The sequence below is a fragment of the Sardina pilchardus genome, chromosome 11 (genome assembly GCF_963854185.1).
Source record: "Sardina pilchardus chromosome 11, fSarPil1.1, whole genome shotgun sequence".
NCBI classification, from domain to species: Eukaryota; Metazoa; Chordata; class Actinopteri; order Clupeiformes; family Clupeidae; genus Sardina; species Sardina pilchardus.
Window position 1 is genome coordinate 1,778,343 of NC_085004.1, and position 25,237 is coordinate 1,803,579.

The window sequence follows — 25,237 nt, forward strand, 5'->3', positions numbered from 1 at the left end:
TGGAGAGACAGAGTGTTACACAATCAAGATTTGATATCCCATAACATGTTTAAAATAGGTTCATTATTTCTATTCCTATCTGGGCCCAAAAGTCACTACGCAGGGATCCTTAAAGGTAATAGGAGGCTGATTTTGCTGTCTATCTGTCACAATTTGCTATTTATATTTGAACGTTTCCTCATCGGCCCTGTCGTGTGCTTGTCTGGGAATGTCGCCAACATCTGTTTGTTAAAGCCATGAGAGATAAAAAGAATTCCACACTCAGGGCTCTCTGTAAACAATAGGGAGTCAATAACTAAAGTCCTGAACCGGCAGACATACATCACACTTGTCAACCAATATAAATCACAGCAGGTTGCTGCATAAATTTAAAAAAAATATTGGTAAAAAGTACAGAACTTAATGGCTTTGCTTTGCGAAATGGCAAAAACCCTAACCAAATGATTAATTAAGACATTATGCTAATGATACAAAAACTCTTATGTTCTGAGAGTTCTGTCAGCATTCAGTGGGTTACTGCTTTAAGCTACGGTGAGTTCCATTTATTCATTTACATCTTATTGGACACACTTTTGTATGCAGGGTAGAAGAGAAAAAAAAATCAACATTTTATAAAAGCTTACCATTTTAATGTTGTACATTTTTTATATCCCAAAATCAGTGAGGATGGCATTTCAAGGTTTGATAAACACTCTTCCCCCAGAGTTATCCATGGCTTGTGAAACCAAGAACAGCACAAGACAGTTCTCAACAAATACAAAACCCTGTTTTACAATGTTTGTTAGTTATGCTGAAAACAAGGGAGAAAGAAAAGGCAGAGTATACCAACTCATAAATAGAGACTTGAATGCTTTTGTATCACCAGATGTGCCCTTCACATTATGGCTACCAAGTATGTACCTCTGCTTTGTAGCCTTAAGAACCAAAAAGCTACATCTGGCCAAATTTGTTTAAGCGGATGTCAATAAGTCAGTAATAACTTGGCATGGAACTTTTTTTTAAGCATTTAACACTTGACCTTTATAATATGATTGTCAAGCATATTTTTTATATTTCAAATATTTGTAATGTAGTTGTCTCATTTTCTTTAAACAAATCATGGTCACAGTTTACATTATATAGCCCTTGTTACAGTGTAATATATTAAGTAATGATCAGTTATAAGTGACAGGCCACTAATACTGTACAGTTACAGTTTTGGGATGTTGGGTTCTGATGTGTGACTACAAAGGTTCAATGTGCTGTTTCACATTGACTACTAGCATGTTGCATTGCACTGACTGGCACTGTAACAGTGTAATAAGGGCCATGTAATGTAAATTGTCACCGAAATCACAATGGAGATTTTATGGTGGTGTCATCTTTTGTGTTGGCATGTATTTGACCTGTGCTTATACAATACATGCACGCTAATAGGCTCACCAACCCATGAACATCTTTTTAACATTAGCATACAACAAGTGCATTGCCCTATGTACATAGAAATAACAATGTACAAGAAAACACAGACAAAAGAACAGACCCCAATAACAATCTGCCTTTTGAGTTCTGGCTCACACAGAAAGGAAAGTGAATTGTATTCAGTTTGAAACAATCTATTGCCCATACAAATCCACACAGACTCGGGTTCCAGTAATCCCATCCAGGTGTGCACTGTTAGGAACCCGTTGATGGAAATCTTTAAAACACTGAGAAGTTGGCTTATTTTTTCCCCCAAAGATATTTATATCTCTAATAGGTTCGACACATAACCAGCCCCATGGCTTTCAAATAGACTGTTCATTCACCTATCACTTTGTTCTTACATCATTTTCATATTGATTTTACGGGGCCCCTCGGTCGGGCTGCTCTCACCCGCATCTGTCTTCCTAGGTACATACTCAATCTCGATGTTTGGCTTGGCGTTGCCTTTCCCTCTGCTCCAGAGGAAGAGGAGAACGAGACAAAAGAGCACGACGCCGAGGAACGAGATAAATCCCATGGTGGTGGCGATGATCAGAGTTTTCACGTCGAACGGGAAGGGCACTATTCCTCGGGTGGCGTTGGCGCCACTGTCGCTGGGCTGATTGGAGATGAAGGCGAATGTTTTATTCGGCTGATGGGGCCAGTTGGGGGAGTAGCTCTGCACATGCAGATGGGCGAGGCGGGTGTCGTTTCCCCCCGCGTTGCTGGCGATGCACGTGTACGTGCCATTGTCTTGGATCTGGGCGTAGCGCACCTCCAGGGTGCCGTCTGCGGAGACGCTGAGTCGCCCGATCGTTTTGACGGTGACGAACTGCTTCCGCGGCGTCTGCCAGATGATCACCGGGACGGGATCGCCGTCGGCCTGGCACGCGAAATTGACCGTGGTGCCCTCGTCCACGAACTTGTGCTGGGCCTTGCGCTCCCGGATCTTGGACTTGAGGCAGGTGTAGTAGTGGGGCGGCAGGATGTCGGGGAAGTCCTTGAACTCCTTGCCCTGCACGGACTCGGGCGAGGCGCACGCGGGCTGCTGGCGATTGAAGTTGAGCCTCCAGCGGCGACGGAACACCCACAGGAGGCGGCAGTCGCAGGCCAAAGGGTTGTCGTGGAGCGCCAGCGTCTCCAGGTTGCCGACCGAGTGAAAGGCGGACTCCTCTAAAGTGCTGAGGTTATTGCTTGACACGTTGAGAACTTTGAGATAGTTGAGCCCTCTGAAGGAGTAAGGCTCGATGGCAGCCAGTCTGCCCCCGACTAAGTGGAAGGCCTGGAGCCTGAGCAAGTGGTGCAGCAGGTTCCCCTCGATCGTGTGAATCGGGTTGAACGACAAATTGAGGGTGCGGAGGTACACCAGGTGGCGGATAGCTTGGTAAGGGACGGCCGTGAGATTGCAGTGGGTGATGGACAAGGTGGTGATGTTAAGCCCGTAGAGGGACTTGGCGGTCATGGTGTCCAGGAGAGGCCAGTGCACGATCTCCAGCACCTGGAGCCGATAGAGTCTCCGGAACGAGTAATCCCCGATGGCGTTGATGTTGAGGTGGCGCAGCCGGAGCGTCAGCAGGTTGTGGACGTGGCTCAAGGCCTCTTTGGGCAGCGCGGTCAGGTTGCACTTCTCGATGGTCAGCTGCTCCAGGCCGCTCAGGCCGTGGAAGGCGCGGTGCGAGATGAACACCAGGTCGTTGTCGCCCACCTCCAGCGACTTGAGGTTGTACAGGTCCTGGAACATGTAGTCCAGCAGGATGACGATCTTGTTCTCGCTGATGTCCAGGTGGGTCAGGTTGCTTAATCCCGTAAAGACCCCCAGCTGGATGAGCTTGAGCTTATTGTTGCGCAGGCCCAACGTCCGCAAGCCGTAGAGATTGGCGAAGGCTCCCGGCTCGATGACGGAGATGATGTTCTCGTTCAGCTGCAGCTCCTCCAGGTGCGGGTAGCTGACGAACTCCTCGGGGTTGATGGTCTTCAGGCGGTTTTTGCTGAGGTCTAACAGTCGCGTCTCCATGGGGACGCCCTCGGGGAGAGCGGTCAGCTTCCGGCGGTGGCAGACGACCGAGCGCTCCTGGCCGTTGCACTCGCAGCGCGACGGGCAGCCGGTGGCAGAGCCCGAGAGCACGGTGCCCAGCATCAGGAGCAGGATGGGCTGCCAGCACGCCACCAGGTAGTTGGGCCCGCCTGCCTCCCCCGCCACCATCCTATTGGTTACCTGCTGAGACGGACAGAAGAGATGTCTTGTCACGCACACATCTGAAGAGAATATTCAAAATATTGTTTTCTTATTATGCACACGCCACAGTCTACACTGTTCACTTCTCATGTTCTATATTGCAACCACAAGTAAGAAATGAAAGAAAGAGAACTAATCAAACTCTACAATATTTAAAAACAGAGATCAATTATTTACACAATGCTTGTACACAACTACACACCAAAACACTTCTTCTGGGGAAGAGGAAATAAGATGTCCTCCATTCCTCTATTCATAAAATGTCCAACAAAATCTTTTCCTCAGGTGGAAAGTGTTATGACGCTTTGACAGTAAAATAGATATTTTCCTTAACAGTTAGTGGCGAAGCTGACATTCCACCACCGTTCGGAGGGGAGTGCAGTCATGTGAAAAAGCAAGCTCTTCCTGTCTGGGGTTGTGCCCACTGTTACTGCAATGTACAGTGAATCATCTCCTGTAAGGAGTCTCAAACCTCAAGAAGTGTCAACTTCAATACTTTGTCAAGTACCTTAGCATTGTGTTTGCTTGCTCTGATGTTGACAGTAAAACTTCATCTATCACTATCTCTCTACCAGACCATTTATCCATCTGTCACTTAATGCAAGGGGCTTGGAAGACTCTTTACAGTGTCAACGTGTCTATAATACCAATGCATTTTTCCAATATCAGTATGTAAGCAGTTGTCTTCTTTGTTTTAAATATCTTATTGTTGTATCACCACCATTTAACTTTCAGACAGAATATCTAGTGTGCTCAGTAAACATAGTTAAGTATGCACTTTAATGTTCCAGTCGTCCTGTTGTTATCCTCAGGTCAACTGGCCATTTATTTAACACAACCTGAGATGGAAACTATCAGCTTGGGCCAGACAGAGCAGTAACCTGATGCCAGAAAAACAGAAGGAAAGGATTTATCATGTAGCTGTCAATATAACCTTTGAATGAAATAACGACCTATTGAAACATGAAGACAACAGGATTGAGCACCTTTGAACTCTCTTAAAGGCAGATGCATTTCTTCTAAAAACATTAAATGTTTGTTTTTTTGTTTTCAGGCATCATGATGATACATTTTTAGAACACTGAAAGAACAGGGTTTTTTACTGATGAGGTTGCAATTAATTGCATCATTGATTATTGTCTCTCATCCTGACTAACGGTCTTTGACATTTTATCAAGAGTACCAGGTACTATGGACTTGTTTTCGATACCACTTCACCACACGTTTCCATATCCAGAGAATTGCACGATAACTGTGCATTAAAAAAAAGCAGCACCAAGCTGGGAGACTGCAGCTGGCATGACTCTCACTGGCTGAAATCTGCAAAAGCCAAGTTGAACAAGACCTGAACACAGCGGCATGACCACCTGGCCAGCTTTGAGCTGCTGCAATACCCTCTACTTCATCTCAGCCATTTTATTGCTTCAAAGGAGAGAGGGACGCAGAGAATGAGAGAGAGAGAGAGAGAGAGGGAGACAGCCTCTGTGCCAGAGCTGCACAGTGCCTCTTCTGATGGATGAAACCGTGCTTGCCTGCCTGCCTGTCTGTCTGCGTCCTCACAACTCCAAATTTTGTAATGTAATCAGCACTCCCACCTGTGTCAGTCACTAAATCGACATGAATTAGGGCCAAGTGGCGACGGCAGCTCACGGAGACGTCTGAGCAGCTCCAGTCAAATGACTCTACCTGTGCGGCAGATGGAAAGAGGGTCATGATGACGTAAAAAGGGAAGGATGTCAAAGTCATAATGAATTCATAAGCCATCTCCTCTGAGCTCAGGTACAGTCACGTAGTATGCACGCCACGCACGGGATCACACCTATGAGACCATGGCGAATCATAACAACATGGGAGGGAAAGCAAGATGGATGGCTCTCATTGCAATGGTCTATATGTTATTGGAGCCATTTGTTTCCATTATTTAATAACTATCATCTAAAAGGTAGACCTGAAGGCTTTTTAGCTTTTCACAGTCAGATCAACCATTTCATACCCATGTATTTGTTTGTTTTTCAAGAAGTACATGAATTTGATAAAACATCTGTTAGGCTATGAGCACAAAATGATCCCACATTTGTCTTTGCTGTGAGACTCATTACAATTCAATTAAGGGGAATTATCCCATGTGAGTTCTAATGGACTGTATCAGCAGAATAAAATAATTTGATTTGGGCACATGTAAAAAAAACAGCCCAATACAATATCGGCAACCATCTGACTGTTCTGCGTCTTTCACTACTGATCTGTGGGCCATTGATCACATTTTCAGTTCACCACACAAACATATTTCAGTTGTCGCCATTTTCACTACAGTTTCAAGTGGTAACATTTCACTAGCTGTTTTTTTTGTGTGTGTATGTGTGTGTGTGTGTGTGTGTGTGTGAATACATCTTTTGAAAAGGTAAAACAGGGCAGCGGAGGCTTGCAGCATACTGGAGACATTTCACATCAAAGCGCCAGTGACAAAGTGGTGTCATTGAAGATGCTCCAAACTCCTATAGACCTGTTTCAACCATTTCAGCTTGCGATTGTATAAACTCACATCCCCTCTGTCATGACGCTTTAATCTATTAAGGTCGGTTTGGGCTGGATCAAAAACGAGCTGTTCGAAACAGTCCAAGATTTCACGAAGAGAAAACCGAGAGCATGTAATCCATAATCTCCCCCTGAACTAACACCCACCTCCAATTCTCCAATCCTCGAAAAGCCTCCACAATTTACATATCTGGCATGAGACAGAACAAAGGAGTAATCATTTCTCCAAGCCCGTCTTTTCACCTCAGAGTGGAAGTATAGGTGCTATGCATCTCTCAGAATGGATTGCTGAGTGAGGTTGGATAGACATCAGCTGGTTTATAAGGGTAACTAATGGCAGGCGATTCTCTGGCATTGATTGCAGTGCCCCCTAGGTAGTCCTGATTGCCTGCTTCCAAGACAGAATACTTTTCCTGCCCTCTGAGTGGTGGACTAAAAGCAGAGAGAGGTGGGCCATCATTTCAGTAAATTCATTTTGGCCTATTTCTGAACAGACACATTTCAGCACCATCATGCAGTACTCCAGTGCACAATGTAGATTCAGCAGAGTTTAAGTGGTGACCATTGAACAATAGACAGTCTATCACTATCCCAGGCCTGTTTTCAATATTTGGCCAGCTGCTCTCTGAAGTTGAAGAATGCACTTGGCCTCTGTGATCCAGACGCAATCAAGACCATACTAATCTAATCAAAACCGACCCACAAGGGACTTCCCCAACAAACCCAACCTGTGCTCAAACAACAGCCATTGTGTGCTTACAGTAAAGCATAATATGCAAATGTATATGTGATGTATGAGTTGCCAGGGGATACGGCACACAAAACCAACAAAGATATATTTAGGGTTCTTTATAGGACAGAATGGGGGGGGGATTCGTTTTAGAGATGACACAAAAGTACAAGTTAAGCTCTGTAGCTTTACATTTGTTCTAGTAGAAAAAAATATACAAAATAAAGAAAAGGTTTTCACCTCTGTCTCTCTATCTGTATGTCCAGTAGAAGATATTTTAACATTTTAACCAGTTGTTTCACTAGCGCACATCTAAGCTAACTCACATTACAACATACAGCCTAAAAAAAGTAATGCAAAATCAGTATAAAGCTAATTGTACAAAATGGTAGTGATGATACTAATGACATAAAGCACCGACAGTTCAAACAAATTAGTACACCAGACATCAAGCTCGAAAATGAAATTACATACACTGGGTAAACCCAGCTCGATCTGCAGGCGATTGGATTTGGGCAGATTGTTAAGGCGGAGCAAGATACCTCATCAGAAGCTACTTCCAACAACCCGAATCCCCTTTTATGCAGAGTAGAGGTAGCGACGATAGAGTTAGGAATGTGAATTTTGGGCAGGATTTCATGACCCTCAAGCCATTTCAGGTACATTTTTAGCATTTTTGAGCATTCCAGTCTGGATAAAATCGACTTGTGTCCTTGTTATTTATTCTGCTGCTGTTGGCCGGTTGCAACATATACTTGCATGCTTTGTGTGTTTTTTCCATATTAGAATTAATCATGTCAATAGAAGGCTTGAAAGAGCATTATTTGCAGGTGGAACATGGATTTATTTCATCAGGTCCCTTTTCACAGGTGTATTAATCAAGCACCAGGCAGTCTGAATTGATAATCAAGGCGCTTGATTTTATACACCTGTGGAAAGGGACCTGATGATGCCCATTCATACATCCACGACACACCACTTTATGCAGAGTGCTCCATCCCAATTTCACCGCCCTTAGACATGAACTATGATAAAGTACTGTATCTTGCTCCGCCTTAACAATATTTTATTTGGGTTTGCAGCTTAGGCTGGAAACCTGCACATTAATCTCTTCTGCTTCCGTTCCAAATTTGCGGGGACCAATCACAAACTGGCTTACCCACTGATTGGTTGAAGGACTACCCAAGCTACAGTCATTACATTGCATGTCAATGCAATGTACTGTTATCACTGTTCTTCTTAAAATTATAGTTATTCTTCTTCCGACCAAAATCAACGATCAAAGGCTCTAAAACCACTGAACCGTTTAACGTCATTCAAACACTCCTACACAGGTCTTGTAACGGAGATTTGTTAAATGTATTTTTCACATTTGTGAACTTTATACTTTTTGAGATATTTACGATAAAAGAGTTCAAAAATCCCATAGACTTAACGTTGAGACCCTTTGGCGGCAAAGTTTAATTGTTACGTCAGTGCTCAGCTGTCTGTAATCAAGGATCTTTGATCCAAATGCCACCGTCCGCTGCACCAGGCTACAGCTATGAAAACATTAGACCATGCCACTGCTGTAGTGTAAACCAGGACGTTATCGTCTTGTCTCCTGCTAGCAGCTACTCCTTAGGCTACTTGATTTGTTTATGTTACAGTAGGCTAACCGGTTTGCTCTCGGTAACGTTATCAACAGTTAAAGACAATCTAACCTAACGTCAACGTAAACACTGTATTTAGATAACGACAAGCAAGTTACTAGCAAGTTAGGCTACAAGCAACTAGTTGCACCATTTAGGTTCAAGCCTTCTTATCACAGTCGTTTCTAGTACAAACTGCATTGCTATAATTTTCACGTTTGTTTGTTAGCAAGCTAGTCGTTATGGTTATAGCTATAAGGACTTGCCAGCCAGGCAATCATGTAAAGCTTTCGGAATCATTCACAAATTTAAAACCTTTGTTAACAGCTTATTGTACATTCCTATTAGGACATCACACACCTGGAAACACTTCGAAGAACATACTAGCTCATCCTGTAATGTGTACAGTGTAGCCTACATAAAATATCCTACTGTAAGCTAACGTTACTTTTGCTAGATATCCTACTGTTGCTGCATCATCGTTGATTGATTGGCGCTGTTTGAGATTGTATTCCGTATTCCAATGGTGTCTAAATCTATAGCCTATGGCCTAACTTTTAACCTGCATTAGTGTAGATATGAAGGCTATGTAAGCTATCCTACCAGTCGTCACTGTAGGCTACTAAAGTGTCAGCTCTTGCAACTCGTTTTAAGTAGGCAACTTCATTTCAGTCTTTTAAATTCTAATAAATGAAGAGCTATTTTCCAAAATAGCCTATATCCACAATTTTGATGCATTTTCATAAATCACTTTTTAAATGTGACTTTCCAAGTAATTTCAGTGAGTGGAATTGTAATTGGGTTATTGTTATTCTATTCTTCTGTGTTGTCTTTTTAACAATAGGCCTAATACAAAAGCAACCTTTTTGCATTTGTCATGCAATGGTAATTCCTTCCATGGAATTACATTTTCTAGTTTGAACTATGATCATGCCTGTTGTGCAGTAGAAATACACCCCAGACTAATGCTCAATCTCTAAAGATTGAGCTGGGTCTGGTGATATCCAGGCTAGAAAATAAATGTACAGCATGCCTGAACATGGAGTAAAAGAAAGACTCACAGCTTCATACACACTGCCTTGCATCTCCAGGTTCCTTGTACATTTCATAACCTCTACTCTCGTAACAAACAGAACAGCATTGCATTAAAAGAGCTAACTTACAAGTATGTAGACTTGAAGCTGAAGCTGATGTGATGCCAAATCTACAGACATTCTTTAATAAACAAACCCATCTGTCAAGCATTATTAAGTATACACTCACATGTGATATGCAGTCATTTCAGCAAATACAGTATGCAACTTACACACAATTTTCACAAAGATTTCCCAAATTTCCATTCAGTGGTATAGCCAGAAGTTTTCAACAGGGTCAACAGTGAGAATTAAGATGGGCCACTATTTTTTACATTCAAATGTCTGCCAAATATCCGCAAACATCCTTTTAAAGCTTCTATAATAGCCTAACGTGACATCTAACATCTCCCTTCTGGCTAAACATACCATTTAACACAGTTTTCAGAGGGACAGAAATACTAGGCTACCAACAGAGCAATCAGCGCCCCTCTTCTGTCTGCCTCATGTGACGTGAATATGCTGCTTCACTTCACTGCTTGACACTATCCACATGAAGCAATATCACACGTTAAAGGGGACTTCGCATTACACACAGCATGCACTTTGCCAGAGAATGTTTAATAAGGTGAATGTCTGATCAAAATCAGCACAAACATAGCACAAACGATTGAGACCATTTAGGGGAGGTTTGGACAATGATGGGACAGGTGACGTCACACGAAAAACATCATAGCACAAATGTTTCTTTTAATGGCACAAATCAGCGCAAACCTAGTACAAAGAATTGAGACCATTTCGGGAAGATTTGGACATTGGGGGGCTGGGTGTCACTCATGTAACAAATAAACTGGAATGGATAAAAAAAAACAGTAGGCCTAGCACAAATGTTACAAATGTGTTATGGCACACATCAGCACAATGTAGCACAAACGATTGAGACTATTTTGGGGAAATTTGAACGGAAGTATGGAAAGCTGAGTAACGTCACTGGCCAGAATATGTAGTTTAATTACTTAAAACCCTTAACAGCAAAAAGACAATTTTTACGGTACAAACTGGCACAAATGTAGCACAAGCAGTGTTTTGAATAACATGGGGGCTATACAGTAGCTTCTTTGCTTCTTCTTTGAAACTATCAAGCTAATGTGACTGTAGGGTAACACTGATCTTAGACAGATTACATGTCCGATGCCTAGGTATTGGTCTGGTCAATATACTGAATACAGGCTACAAGCTCACGCTTTGCCTGGTCTAGAAGCTATGTTTTGTTAGCTTTATTTAACTCACTTTTTATTCTACGCAACAGTCGAGTGGCAAGAGCCTCCGGCAAGTCGTTTGTCTAGGCTCATTTTGTATTTTTGTATTTTTGTATTTGGGAGCAGCCGTGGCCTACTTGTTAGGGCTTTGGGCTTGGAACCTGAGGGTTGCCGGTTCGATCCCCGACCAGTCCACGGCTGAAGTGCCCTTGAGTAAGGCACCTAACCAGAGTGGTAGATAAAACAAAGTGGCGACACTCCCATAGACCTCCATAGGAAAAAATGGCAGCGCTTTTTCCAGGTTATTTCCTCGTTATGGGGCTTTTGGAACTGTTTACAGCCAATCTCTTGGTCAGTAGTCAATGAGTAAATTGATTACACCTTCCAGCATCAGAAGTACATACCACCCTCCTGCGACTCAACCATTCAGCACAGGTTTTTTTGGAACTTTTGATCGTGGCGGCAACATCAGAGAGTGTCGCAACTCTCTCTTTCTATGGCTCTGCACCTAACCCCTCACTGCTCCCCGAGCGCCGCTGGTTGGGCAGGCAGCTCACTGCTCTGGGTTGTGTGATTCACCTCACTGTGTGTTCACTGTGTGCTGTGTGGGTTAAATGCAGAGAACTGAATTTCCCTCACAGGATCAAAAAAGTATCTATTCTATTCTATTCTTCTAGTCTGGTTTTCACCATACTAAGCTCAATCTTTTAAGACTGAGGCTGTACTGAGACTACACTTTGATTCTACTGCAAAAGAGGCGTGATCATGGGCATTGTTCAAATGACTCCGTACGCAATTGCCACGAGCGGGGCTAGTTGGTAAATTAAACTTTTAGCCTACCAAAGCCGGTCGGTAGAATCGCAAAAACGTCTTCGATCTGCTGTATGAACTGTTCCAGGGAAAGTTTTTGTTCTGTTTTCAAAGAAAACTTGCCTTTAACATCTTCCAAAACAGAAGCGACAGCAGCTGCTGCTTTCGTTTCGTTGCTGCTTAAGTTTCGTTATCGTCACGTCACCGGCCAATAGCGTGCCAGGACTAGAGTATAGCCGTTTCTGATTGGAGCCAAAGATTCTGGCAGTGAAACAGAGAAGACAGATCTGCTGGTATCCAGCCTGAGCTTCCGGGCTAAATTGAAATTCCCCGGAAGTTCAGGCCGGGTTCACCCAGCCTAGCATTTCAGTTAATCGGAATTGGATTTTGAGGGTCAATTTTAGCAGCAATTTTTCATTCCTTGAATTTCAAGTTAATGCTGTGCACTTCTGATGGACTGGCCCAGCTGTCAATCTGGGCGTCACTGGCCCAAATGTGGTGGCTAAGCGACTGACCGGCAGCCTTGCCTCATCCACAACATTCCCGCTCCTTTGTAATAGCCTGGAAAATCCAAACCCTGGAAATCTTTCAGATTAAGGGTCTGGCCACGAATACTGTAATGGCCCAACTCGAAGGGAGGCACCAAGCATGCCTTTGAAAATCTCACTGCACGCAATTGGATAACACTACAACCAATGTTTACTGACATGAATGATGCAGCGTTGTCGTCGTAAAACGTAACATCGATCATTGCTCGTTGCCAGAGTATCTTGCAGACACAATTCAGATTGTGCTCTCGCAAGAACTCTGGATTTCCAGAGTAGGCTACCTCTACAACTAAATCACTACAAAACCCATATGAGAACTACATCATGACATCAATGTAGTTAAAAGTCTGGCATTAAAAGGAGCCATGCACTAGCCTGACTCCGCTTCCCAACGTACTTCCGCTCAATTTTAATTTCCCAATCCCTTCAGTACGTCATCTGGGTCTGCAGTATACTAGCGGGTTTTTACTAGCCAAAATTTGCTGGCCCAATCAGCGAACAGAGGGAGTAGTTGAGGTTGTGCACGCTACATACGTCACAACTTAACGTTAGCGATTGGGTATGGCAGATCCAGTGGCTCTGGGAAGATCCAATAGCTTTAAACTTCAACAGAGTACCTGCCTTCAAGGAAGTTAAGGCTTGGCAAAGGAAAGTGGCCAGACTCTCTGTACATTATGAAATGTATGAGAGTTTGGTAGGACCAATAGTCATGCACTATTAAAACTTGCAAATGAATATACAGTCATGGTTGAAATTGTTGGCACCCATGCTAAAGTTGACTAAAAAGAGGAATATCAAATCATCTTTTGGAAATTTTAATGGCTTAACTAATAAAATTAGGAAAAATCCAACCTTTAAGGACACCAATTTTCTTTGTGAATGAATAATGTATAAGGCAGATGCTATTTGCACCCTATTAGCCTGTTTGATGCTCATTGAACTCAATGCAAATCAAACAAGCTAATAGGCTAACTGAACAAAACTGAACAAAACACCATGTCTATCTCTAAGTATGGTGAAGGGTGTGTGATGATGTGGGTCAATTTTAGTTCTTAAGACCAAGGGAACTTTATCAGGATGCATAGTATCCTGGATCCATGAAATAAGTGGCCTTTAAAAATAAAAAACTGCCTAACCTTATGTGTTAAATTCCCATAGGGTATAAGGGTGCCAATATTTTTGACCCCAGTATTTTGGGAAGAACATTTATTTATTTATGATACATTATTCATTCACAAAGAAAATTGGTGTGTCCTTAAAGGTTGGATTTTTCCTAATTTTATTACTTAAAATCAATTTCCAAAAGATGATTTTATATTCCTCTTTTTAGTCAACTTTAGCATGGGGTGCCAACAATTTCAACCATGACTGTAAATGAAATGAAATAAACTCTATACATGACCCGGTTACATATGCTGATAGCATATGCACCAAGTCATTAACATACACTCGTGTGTGCTGCCTTCCACTCCGACATCACATGTTTATCCATCGTGTGAGATGCAGTGCGTGATTTGTCACAAAACACCCCGGTGCGAGATTAGCATTCCAGATCAATACCGTGATTGGGATGACAGATAAGGCGCTTTTCATCCACAATCACCATATTCCTCCCCACACAACCCTCCTCTGGTTTGTCTCAGCGCTGCGTCTGCTCTGCTGCAGATGCCAGACAGTCTACTCATTAGTGGAGGCTCATGCTCTGTGGCTCCCTCAGTATATATCATCCAGTGCCCCTCTTTTCTGGAGGCTATCAGCACCCGGCACCTCCATCTTTAAAATGCTAACAATGCATGCATGGAATATTGTTAATTCAAATGGGGAGCATAATAATCACTGGAGATGGCTGCCTTCGCTCCTGTGTGTGAGCTGAAATAGATTACCTGCAGGGAGGACAACATGGGGGTCCCAAAAAGATGGAGGAGGCCTCCACACCAGAGGCCTCGGTCCCTTATGTAGCACTTAAGCACATGCTGGTCTATCTTAAGACTAGCGCAAATCATTTAGCACTCCCATTGTAAGAAAACAGTTGCATTTGTGTTCCAAGCAAACTTGTAAAAAGCAAGGAGCCTATGACTAATGTGAGACCTTTAAATGTGCCAACCTCACAACCCTCTTAAAAAAATGTCACGACAGTAACAGTAGGAAAGAAAAAAAAATAACTGAGATACTGGAACACGCATGCATAATTGATTGCTATTTGACACCGGCACGTAAAATATTGCTTGATTGATTTTTATTTCATGTTGCACTGCATATCAGTTTGAACACTCAGTGTGATATCCGTCCCCTCAAACAGAACAGGAAAAAAATGTAATTCAACCCACAGAGCTCATTTCATCAGGATGGCTCCCTCTCCCCCATCTCTGGTGGTAACCTTGAGCACAGTGCCCTGGTGGGCTGCTGTCCCTCAGCCTCCCTGTTAGCCATGCATTATCTGACCCCACTCATAAATTAAAGCAACACTGCAGTCGCCCACCTGCAAATTTAGTGTCCGGGGAGCTACTGATTGATTTTTCTGAAGGGTGTAATAGAAATATTTGTTTGGGCCGCTGCATCCTCCATCACTTATTTTTCATTTGTTCATAGAGATTTTATGGAGCATAAAAATGCCTGACCTGAGCGCCATTTGTGTGTAACCGGACTCAGATTCCTCACCCCTCCTCCCCTCTGGCTCAGCACCCAACGTGAATACATCACGGTAAGAGAAAAAAAAAATCTTTAAGGAGATGTGCAGTCTACCATGAGCCAGCCTTCCTGAATGTAAATATTTGCTCTTCTCTGGCATGTTGTAAACATGTCAGCTGCGATGGTCTGAAAAGATACTGTTCTCACATTTCACACTCTTGCCAGTCGAATGCTCCAAGCCATACAGTGCTTTCACTTCAAACATCACAGTTCAATACTGACGCTGGCTCTCCAAAGGGACCGCGCAGCTGGCAATCAAAAGGTGCACGAAATGCAGGAAATTAGAAGGTTCTGCTGCTGCACGGCTGGCAGGAAGAACAGGAGAACAAGAGAAGAACGCCTGTCAGCAGTATTAGACCACAGACACAATGGCTCAACACTGACTTGGTAGTACAGCATTGACGAGCTACAAACCCTCTGCAATACTTTGAGGGCTTTTTCATTCCTGCAGTTCTCTGGGACTGTACTTGGGAGTTGAAATGGAAAAGCAAAGCAAAGCTTCGTCATCAGTATTCAGTCTAACTATGATTTCTTCCATCCTCTGCCTTTAGATGTGGTGTGTGTCAGATGTTGAAGAAATGTTGTTATAAATTGCAAATATGTGTACTGCTTGTTGCCAAAAATGTGGAAATGCAGGGAACTTTGATATCAATTTATATCTTCTAGAGGTAGTTGACTGTTGGTAGTTTGTCCCATCATACATTAGTTCTCAATTTTAATTTTCAACCTACAATTGTTTCACCATATACTCCTCAGGAACATAGGAATGTGAACTTAATCACAAAAAATTACTTTGTATGATTTGTGGGGTATGCTATCATGGCAGAAGGATATGACATCTTCTGTGAACTGAGGTGTTGAATTAGTAATAAGCAACCTGAGGGTGTTCTTTCTGCAGACCAAAATATTTACAAAATGTAATGAAAATCCTTTGAAATCTGGTCTGCATTCGTTTGTATGTGCAACTGGCCAGATGGTTAAACCTGGGTGGCTTGCTGGGTAGGTTAGACATGTACAACAATGTATAACGAATATCACAGAAAACAATCACTGGCCTATGCCTGTGATATCAGGTTACTACATGCATGTTAGAGAATTACTACAGTACATTTACCAACCATTCGATTTGGAGCATCTATAATGCAACTTCATCGCTGTAATGTTCAATAATTGGAAAGATATGAAAAAACAATGAATGTGACAATGAATATGTTTACTAACATTTCTTAATATTGATATATTAATATTATATTCTATAATATTGATCAATATTTCTCACTTACTCAATTGATATTACTTAATAATGTAATATCTCAATAACTCTGTTTTGACAGTCTTCTAGAGAACAGAGTGAACTGTCCAATTGTCAGTTTTTTTTTAAAAAAAACTTAATCTGCAGAATTGCCGTTCTAAATAATGTGAAAATGAAACATGATAATTGTCAGTGTTGTTTAGCCAATCTCTGGTTCTTTGATGTGATCTATGGAAACAAACCTTTTAGGGAGAAGAGCTTCTTATTTGATCACATAAAGTGACTGCCTCGAGCCAAGGAATACATAAATGTGTAAAAGTGTATACACAGTTTAGGGCTGAGTTCCAAACAAACATAACAAATCAGTCAGAAAATGTTGTAGTGCTCTAAGATTTTGGGACAGAAATGTTGGATTGAGTAAGCAGTACTAGTGACTATATTGAATAACAGTGAATATAGTAGCCTGGTATTCAAGCCCTTGCATCATTGAGATGGTTATGAACCAACTATGAAATCTATGCTTCGACAATGTTAAGCATAGAGTATTTTGTTTCATTTAGAAGACTGCACGAGGCACTGATTTTTATATCCATGGGATTTCTTGTTGCTACCATTTATTTATCATTTTCACAACAAACAATTAGCCAACAAATACTGCTAAACCCAACTACATTTATGAACTAGCTCTTAGTCATGCCTTATCAGCAAGGAAACACATTTTGCCTCTTGGAAGTAGCAATTTCTTTATCTGTGGTTCACGTTTTATCAGTGACGGTCAAATCAATAATTAGATGTTCTGCCCTGCTCATTAGTCTTGAATGCTCCACATGCTAACTTACTTAATGTTCAGCGTCACGTTTGGAGATAATTACAGGAACTGAACGAGGTGAAGAGTGATTGTTTTCTTTTTTCGACAGCACTGCATTGTGACACAGAAACTATTCTTTTTATTTTGTGTGTTTTGTATAGACTCTGTAGCGTGGCCCTTTTGATCTTTCTTTTGACTACACAAAGCTTGGGATCAAAGCTCAAGTTTTCATGAGCAGAAAAATAGAACAGTTCACAAAAGCACCTAGCATACACCTTGATGTAGAAATGCTTAGAGCAGTTCTGACACATGTAGAGGACAAAAAAGTCACCAAAGACAAGGCAAAATCAATATTGCTAGTGTTTCAAAAGGGTATGCCTAAGAAAGGTTCCTTATTCTCATATAGGCCTCCATAATTGCATCTTGAATTGTTGTAAACCTCATGACAGATCGTGAACATAATTGATGTTAACACTAGGGTCATTCAGTCCATCTAGGGAGTAATAATGACATTTGTAAATGTTCCATGGGAGAAGAGTTAAAGTGTTTAACACGTGTTTAGCTCGCCATGGCCTGCAATGGATATGGTGACTTGAATGGCAAAGCACCACCAGGATTGCATTTCTGCATATCATCAATTCATCAATCAAAACACTCTCTCTGAGGTGTAGACGACTCTCACTCAAGTCTCTGGGCTACTTTCCTTGTATTAGCTAATAGATATATAACATTGAATGAATATAGAGATTTCCAAACGTATACGCACACATCAGATTAAACATGCTACACCGTGAAACTGATACTCCCAGATGGACTTGCATCGGATCAGATTGGATTAGGCGGAGATCTGACACAGTGCAGACATGGAGCAGGGTTGGCCAGAGAGAGAGAGAGAGAGAGAGAGAGAGAGAGTGACCGTAGCCTCCCTTCTCAACCAGTGAGACAGTGGCTGCACATTACTGCCCAGTCCTGTGACTTAATGTCTGTGGATTACTGTGCAAAGTCTGCATTTAAATATGCTTGGGTCAGGAGGACCATTTCACAGACATGCACCCACTTGCACAAGCCCTTGGTCGAGCTGATGAGACACTTTCAGCGCACCTATGTGAGACATCAGCCTCATAGTCGTTCATTAGATATGGAAAGTGGTACAATGTGTAGCCTTTCAGATGGGTTTTGCTGAATTAGCATTCAGTACAGTGAGTCCGATTGCTAGCCGTGCACGGTCTAATTGGTACCCGTTCCACCCGAGTCTGTCTCTCAGCTCTCTGACAAGGTCTAATAATAATTCCATGAAGTGTTCCTCTTCTCTCATTAACACTCCAGAGATTCGCTCAAAATTCACCGCAACCAGAGGGCTAAGCTGCTAATTATTCAAACATTTTCCCCTCCTAAGCACACTGGGATCTTTGTTTGGGGGTTAATTGAAAAAAAAGGGAGAAATGAGTAAATGTAATCCTATAAGGAATGTCAGGCTGGCCGAGCTCCTGTGACAATAACTGCAGGGGCTCCCATATAAAGCCAACACGAGTGAAAGACCAAAGACTTGTATGCAAATGACAGCACATTCATTTTTATCAATAACATCCCATTCAGTGTGTTTCAGCATCTGCTTTCTTTCCTGGTGCGCACATAAATGGCTCAATTTATACTAATTGGGGGGGAATATTTAAGAGCGAGCACAAAACTTGCCCCAAAAAAACTCAAAAATGGTCCTCCCCCTCCCTGTGCTATTTTATTCTAAAAAGGCTCACCCTACAGATCCAGAAAGATGAAGAGCAATGGTCAGGGGAGAGACACTTCCATCCCTCTTACATGTCTGTCTCATATTTTACATAAAGCTGTTTTTATGAAATTTTAATGGGGAGTCTGCGGCAGTGTAGTGACACTGTGACCTTCTGAATACATTTGTGGGAGGCAAGATTGAGTGCTCCGTGTCTGATATGCCACCGTGGCTCCCCTCACAGTGGCACCCTCTGTGCCTCCCTGTGCCATGTGCCGGCCATTGGAAACAGTCGCTCATTTTGTGTGACAGAAATGAGCCATTACGCTGATATCCTCTGATTTCCTGCAAGCCTCCATAGTGAGGCCCAGTTCGCCTCCAGTCTATTCTCGTGAGTCCATGCAACATGACAAGGCTTGGTCTTATTCGGCCCTTATCTCCCCGAGAAACGGACCCGAACGAGTTTTACAAAAATGGGCTGCATGGGGAGCAGAGAGGGCAAGCTCATTTGTCTATTTTTGGGAAGGTTTTTGTCTAGAGGAACAATAAAAGAGAAAGCAATTTGGGAGGAGTAAAGTTCCTACAGCGAGAGCATCTACGGTTGGAGTGTGCATATGGACGAGCGTATAGTGCACTATTGTGCCACGAGAGGAGCGTTATCTTGTAGCAGCATCTTATCATGTTAGATCTTGGGTGCAATGTTGTTGGAGATACCAAGCGTCAGTATTGTAACAGGACAATATCGGTTACCACCCAAGCTAAATCTTTCCTGAATGCAAATAATATCAACAAAAAATATCACAGACAAAGCACTGACAAAACAGACAATAGCATGGCAGCGCACAGACTGTTATGTAGTGTGTGACAGCATGCCAGAGTTGTGAGGAAGCAAAAGTACATATAGACAAAAGAAACAAAAATATATAAAATAGGGCAAAGGATTGATCTCTGCAAGCTTTGTACCTGTTTGGTTTTGTGGAATACCTGATGTCTAATTTTAGACATCTTAACCCTGATATATGTCTTGCTGATACATCTGATGCACCACAGATGTGAAAGCACAAACATGGACATAACAGTTGACAGGTCTGAGCATGTTAGAACATGTTACAATGAGCAGGAAATGCAGGCGAGTAATTCAATGATTGACACAGAAATTTGGAATATATTTTGTAGCATCTTGCTCTATATTAGGAGAGACGGAAGCGTCAAACCCATGCAATGCAGCAATGTTATTTTAAAGTGGATCACAAACACATGCATAATAAACATCTGTTAAGTGTATACCTCAGTTGAGAGACATTCTGATCACTCCTCATGAAATCAGACAGATGCCATTTTGAAGATGATGACATAGATCATCTCATGAAATGTTTTTAATCTACAGTACTGTAGGTTCTTGGGAAATATTCTTGAGGATGACAGCCTGAACACACACACAAGCACACACACACACACACACACACACACACACGTACGTACGTACGTACACACACACACACACACACACACACACACACACACACACACACACACACACACACACACACACACATAAACTCTCTCTGTCACACACACACACACACACACACATATAAAGTCACGCTCATACATACATACACACACACACACACACACGCTCACACACACATGCCCTTACACAGTGGGCATTTGTATTCAAGCATGGACACCCTACAGAAGCCGACTTTGAGTCAGGTAATGTTGAATCTAATATGTAATATGTATTGAGCACCATTATTCAGCATTTTCTCCTACTGAATGTGAACCCTCTCTGTCTCCCTCTCAGACATAGATTTCTCCCTTGACAATTCTCGACTCTCATCTGAGTACGTTATCCCACCACTGCCGTGCCTATCCCCAATCAGAAGGTAAGACTGTCCTTACCACAATCGTCATGCAGAGAATCCAAACGTGAGGCTATTCCATGCTGCCACAATCGGTGTTAAATCCAAATTGCCTTTGAGTGCTGGAGAGAGATTCTAAGGCCTTTGAAGACAGTCATAGGGAAACGAGGAGCCCCTACAGACACAGGAACCATTTAGAACGGAGCGCCGGAAGGTGCAGGTCCTCTAGATGCGGGCATTCGGGCTTCAGATAAAAAGATGGCATGTAAACACAGGCACACACGCTCAGATAGGCGCACATACATGCTGTACCTAGGAGACAGAGGCAGAGAGTGGGGAGGAAAGATGGAGAGGGAGGAGCCGCCACAGTGCAAGGTGGAGGAGGAGCTGCAGCAGGGAGAGAGAGAGAGAGAGAGAGAGAGGGAGAGAGAGAGGGAGAGCTAGAGCGAGGGAGAAGGAGAGCGAGCGGGAGAGAGCGAGGGAGAGGGTGAGAGGGAGATATAGAGGAGGGGTGGGGGCAAAGATGAGGGGGAGCATTTTCAAGACTGCCAGGCAGAAAGGAGAACGAGGGAAGGAGAGAGTGAGGGAGAAATTGAGGGAGCAGGAGACAGAGGGAGAGAGAGAGGAACGAGGGGCTGGGCGAGAGAAAGAGAGAGAAAGAGAGAGACAGAGAGAGAGAGAGAGAGAGACGGCTGCACAATGCCAAAAACAGGGCCGATGGAACTAATGAAATTCAATTCCCCCTGTACGGAGCCGGGGCGGCTGGAAGAGAAAGGGAGTGAGGGAAAAATGGTGCGAAAAGAGAGACGTGTGAAGGAGCCGGCGGGGGAGAGGGTGATGGAGGAGAGCAGTGCCGCGCCGCGCCGCGCCGCACTCACTCGATTCAGACCCAGACACCCCCATCAGACTGTCAGCACATGGTGATTAATGCTTCCCTATTATGCAAAATGCAAAACACAGCCATCATCAAAAGAGTGCCTTGCTGTAATGTGACAAACGGATGAGTCAAAGAGGTAAACAGGCAGAGAGAATAAACAGCAGTCAGAGAGAAAAAAAAACAGAGAGGAAGAGGGGGAAAGAGAGAGAGAGAGAGAGAGAGAGAGAGAGAGAGAGAGAGGAAGGGGAAGGGGAAGGAGGGGGGGTGAGGAGGGTGGAGCAGAGATGTAGCATGGTGATGGGGGCTGGTATGACAAGGTAGCAAGTGGAAGACTTGCGAGATGACACCCGGAGCAAGTAAATTCTGTGCAAGGTCACTCGATGGGGATTTTCTCACCGCGCCGTCATCCTCGCTTAATCCCCGTCCAACTTCACGGCAATTCTAAATAACGAGCCGGATGCCAGCCAGCGCACCTCCACGGAAATGACAAGCAAGACAGATCAGTGAGATTACTGTGTGAGCGGAAAACAAACAGCCAGGTGTTGAGGAGAGAGGAGGAGAGGCTTGTACAGGCGACAGAGATAGGAAGAACAAGTAGCATAGTAGCAGACGAAATGACAGATGGATATCAACAAACAAACAGCTCTGTGAATAAACAACACTTCTTCACTTCAAATTCAACTTTATGCCTTTTTTCCCCTCCCTTTTCTTATTTATTTTTGTACTTCCTTATTGTGAAGTGCCTATTGAGGCGAGCCCTGCAGGGTTTTACAGGGACGGGATATGGATTTACATTGGCATGACTGGCCTCATTATGTGGGTGCTGAGAGCGCGGGGCGCTCTCTGAGACATTGGCATTTTGCTTCCCTCACTTAGATGTGCCACAGGCAGAGACTGTGGCAGCAGGTGGGAAATGACTGGATCGACCAAGACCTCACATCAAAGGCCCGCGCTATATCTGTTAGGCATGGCTGGATTTCCAGCGAATTTAATTTGCGAGTTCAAAATTGCTGCAATGTAAGTCCAGGCATTTTGCATAGTGTGCTGGCAAGCATGAATGTGTGGACTATGTGTTCTGTGTAAAAGTCCAAAAGACATGCACATCCGTGGCACAACTTCATCTTAGATACTGGATGGAAAAATAAGTGAAACAAATGGAGAAGTATAGAGTCCACAGGCTAGATCCTGCTCTCAAACTAAGTTAATGTTCTTTTTTTCAACCAGCACATGTGATGTTTGGGGCCAAAGCCCTTCCTCGGGGTATGTCTTATGTGTCTTGGGGAGCTTTGTCCTTCCCTGCTCCTTGCCTGCCCGATAAAATCATATTGCGGATGCCTCTGCTATTAGTTGCCCAACGTGGCATGTTGTTGTAGGGTGTTAAATAAAAATACTCAGGAGGCACATTCATTTGTAATGGCCGCAGATGCAAACAGAGGGATTTGGCAGACAGGAAAGAGAACACTTCAAGCGAGTCTTACAAAGCCATGAATTATGCAGCAGCACCTGCAGACAGTCTTAATCTTGTGTCCACTAGCACACAAGTTTCAAGATTCAAGGCAATCTGGTTTCAATTACCTTCTTAGCATTTTCTCCAGTAATAAAGTCATGTGTATTCTCCTGAGATATTCCCGTTCCATTGACCAATCAAAATGGTGTTGTTTTTTCCTCCCAATAGAGTCCTCATCCCCTTGAAACATATGTCGGCCAGTAGGTGGCCATGGTAATTCCAATGCTAACTGATTGCCTGAACAACCCATTGTCGTCAGTACAAATAACAACGCCCAAATATGCAGGAACTATTTGTGCAACAAATCTGAACAGGTGATGTTAGTCACATTTCAGAGTAAGACACTCAGTCATTATACTGTCCCTGTTCACAGTCCTGACGGCTTACATTTTCACTCTCAGACACCTGCAAATTACACCTTTTGCTTCAGCTTAGCTTCAGCCTTGTCATCAGCCTGCAATGAAAAACTGTAAGATTCATTTTCTGACGTTGAAAATCTGTCATCTCCTCTGTTCATCTACAGGGACTAACTGCTCTATGACTGTTGAAATTCAGATGGAGAAAATCATCAGAGTCTTGACAGCCGGCCTCTAGCTGGGACTACTTGTTGTGCTCCTTTTATCGTGACCCAGGCCTGCTAGCCGCCACCTTTTGTTCCCAGACTGCTTCATATAATGGAACCAAAAGAGGATGAATGGTTCCCTTACAAACCGAATACAATCAGTCTTATTCAGACAATTACAATGGATTACTGTATAACTGAAGATTAATGACACTGAGCTAAATAAGAGCACCATTTAATTGAACATCCGGATGGCTAAATTCCTCAACCAACCCAATAACAGTTTAAATGAGTGTAGATTCGGTTCTGAGCTGAACATGCTCACTCAAAAGGCATGCATTTGAATGCAAAACAAAGGAATGCAGGCAACATGCAATCTTATCAGTTAATGGCAATGGAATGCCCATTGACATTTAGCCATTAAATGTCTCTTAATTTAAAGACTCATTTATTAGTTTTTAGCTCAACTGTCAATGTTTTGATTTTCTTTGTTGTAAATGTCAGTGTTAAATTGGATGTCAGACAGGAGACCTTTGAAGACAATGGCCATCAATCACATTATCTGCCAGACATGAACACACCATGTTAATTTATTTACACGCATTAATAGGAACAAAATGTTTTACCACAATCATTACGGCTGCTAGTTCTATCTGAGCATCCCTATAATATTCTGTATGTAGTGGATGCAACTAAACCATGTAGGTGGTATTTTGAAACAGCAGCTGGACTTGCACATCGCAGGTTTTAATGTTGTGAAATGTGTGTGTGCTTGAGCCGATAGAAAAAGACATGAGCAAAGATAACCAGCAGCGCTGCGTTGAAAACGTGCGAGTGAGAGTTGCCGTCTGGGGTCCTATCGATGTAATCAGTTCACCATTGAAGTGTCCCAGACCCCCTACCTGGTAGTTTGTCAGAAGAGCATTGTACTGCGGCCCGAGTGCCAGTGATTGCCATTCGCACGGTTCACACTTGGGCCCAAAAACATTTCTAAGTATCCTGATGGTAAATAGAGAGCAGAGTGAGGAATCGTGAGGAACTGTCTGTAATTAACCATGGCATAATTAAGTGTAAGTGAGATGATTCTTCCCAGGGGCACTTTCACATGTCCCTTGCTTTGCAGACGGAGAGCTGAATGGATATGAAGCTCCTCGGTCTGCAGACATAACCTGAGACGCTGGAATGGATGGAGTCTCGAGAAAACAGGTCTGAAAAGTAACTAAGATGATTACATTCATGTAGGGGGAAAAAGCTGCTTCTAGATACCTTTGTTCATTTAAATAATTAAAATGTTTTGCTGTGAGGCTCTAGCTCCAGAAGCTGATGGCAAAAATAACTGCCAGGTGTTCTGGTTTTATTCCACAGCCCATTTACTTTGTATAGGTTACTGAGGTTGCCTGGCAACAAACCTAGTGTACCTTCTGCCTGACAACATTCATAGCAGCCTACTGTCCTCCACCGCAGCTAACATCACTGGCCAATCAGTTCTAGATATAGTTAGGAAATTGAAGATGAAGGCTAATGAACTCAAAGTATGAAGAGAAAAAGTGTTAATACATGTATGTTCATAAAAATCACACCTAAGCCCCCTGCTGGGTTACACACTGTTCCAGTGAGGTAGCATTCACAAAAGCGAAACAATTTGCGATGTATTATATGGGACTGAGCCCTATAATCATGTTGTATAACA

General features: G+C 43.0%; 1 protein-coding gene across 2 annotated transcripts; it reads right to left on the bottom strand.

The window, feature by feature from the left end:
• Positions 1 to 618: 618 nt before the first annotated feature.
• On the bottom strand, positions 619 to 21,972 carry lingo1b (leucine rich repeat and Ig domain containing 1b). 2 transcript variants are annotated; one of them, XM_062549897.1, is made up of 3 exons: positions 21,875 to 21,972; positions 20,642 to 20,776; positions 619 to 3,661 (listed from the first exon to the last, which is right to left on the bottom strand). In XM_062549897.1, exons 2-3 carry the CDS (start codon positions 20,651 to 20,653, stop codon positions 1,802 to 1,804), a joined length of 1,872 nt encoding a protein of 623 aa, XP_062405881.1. In that variant the 5' UTR covers positions 20,654 to 20,776; positions 21,875 to 21,972; the 3' UTR covers positions 619 to 1,801. The 2 variants fall into 2 exon arrangements, with proteins under 2 accessions (XP_062405881.1, XP_062405880.1); XM_062549896.1 differs by lacking the exon at positions 21,875 to 21,972 and having other exon boundaries at positions 20,642 to 20,897.
• Positions 21,973 to 25,237: the final 3,265 nt, after the last annotated feature.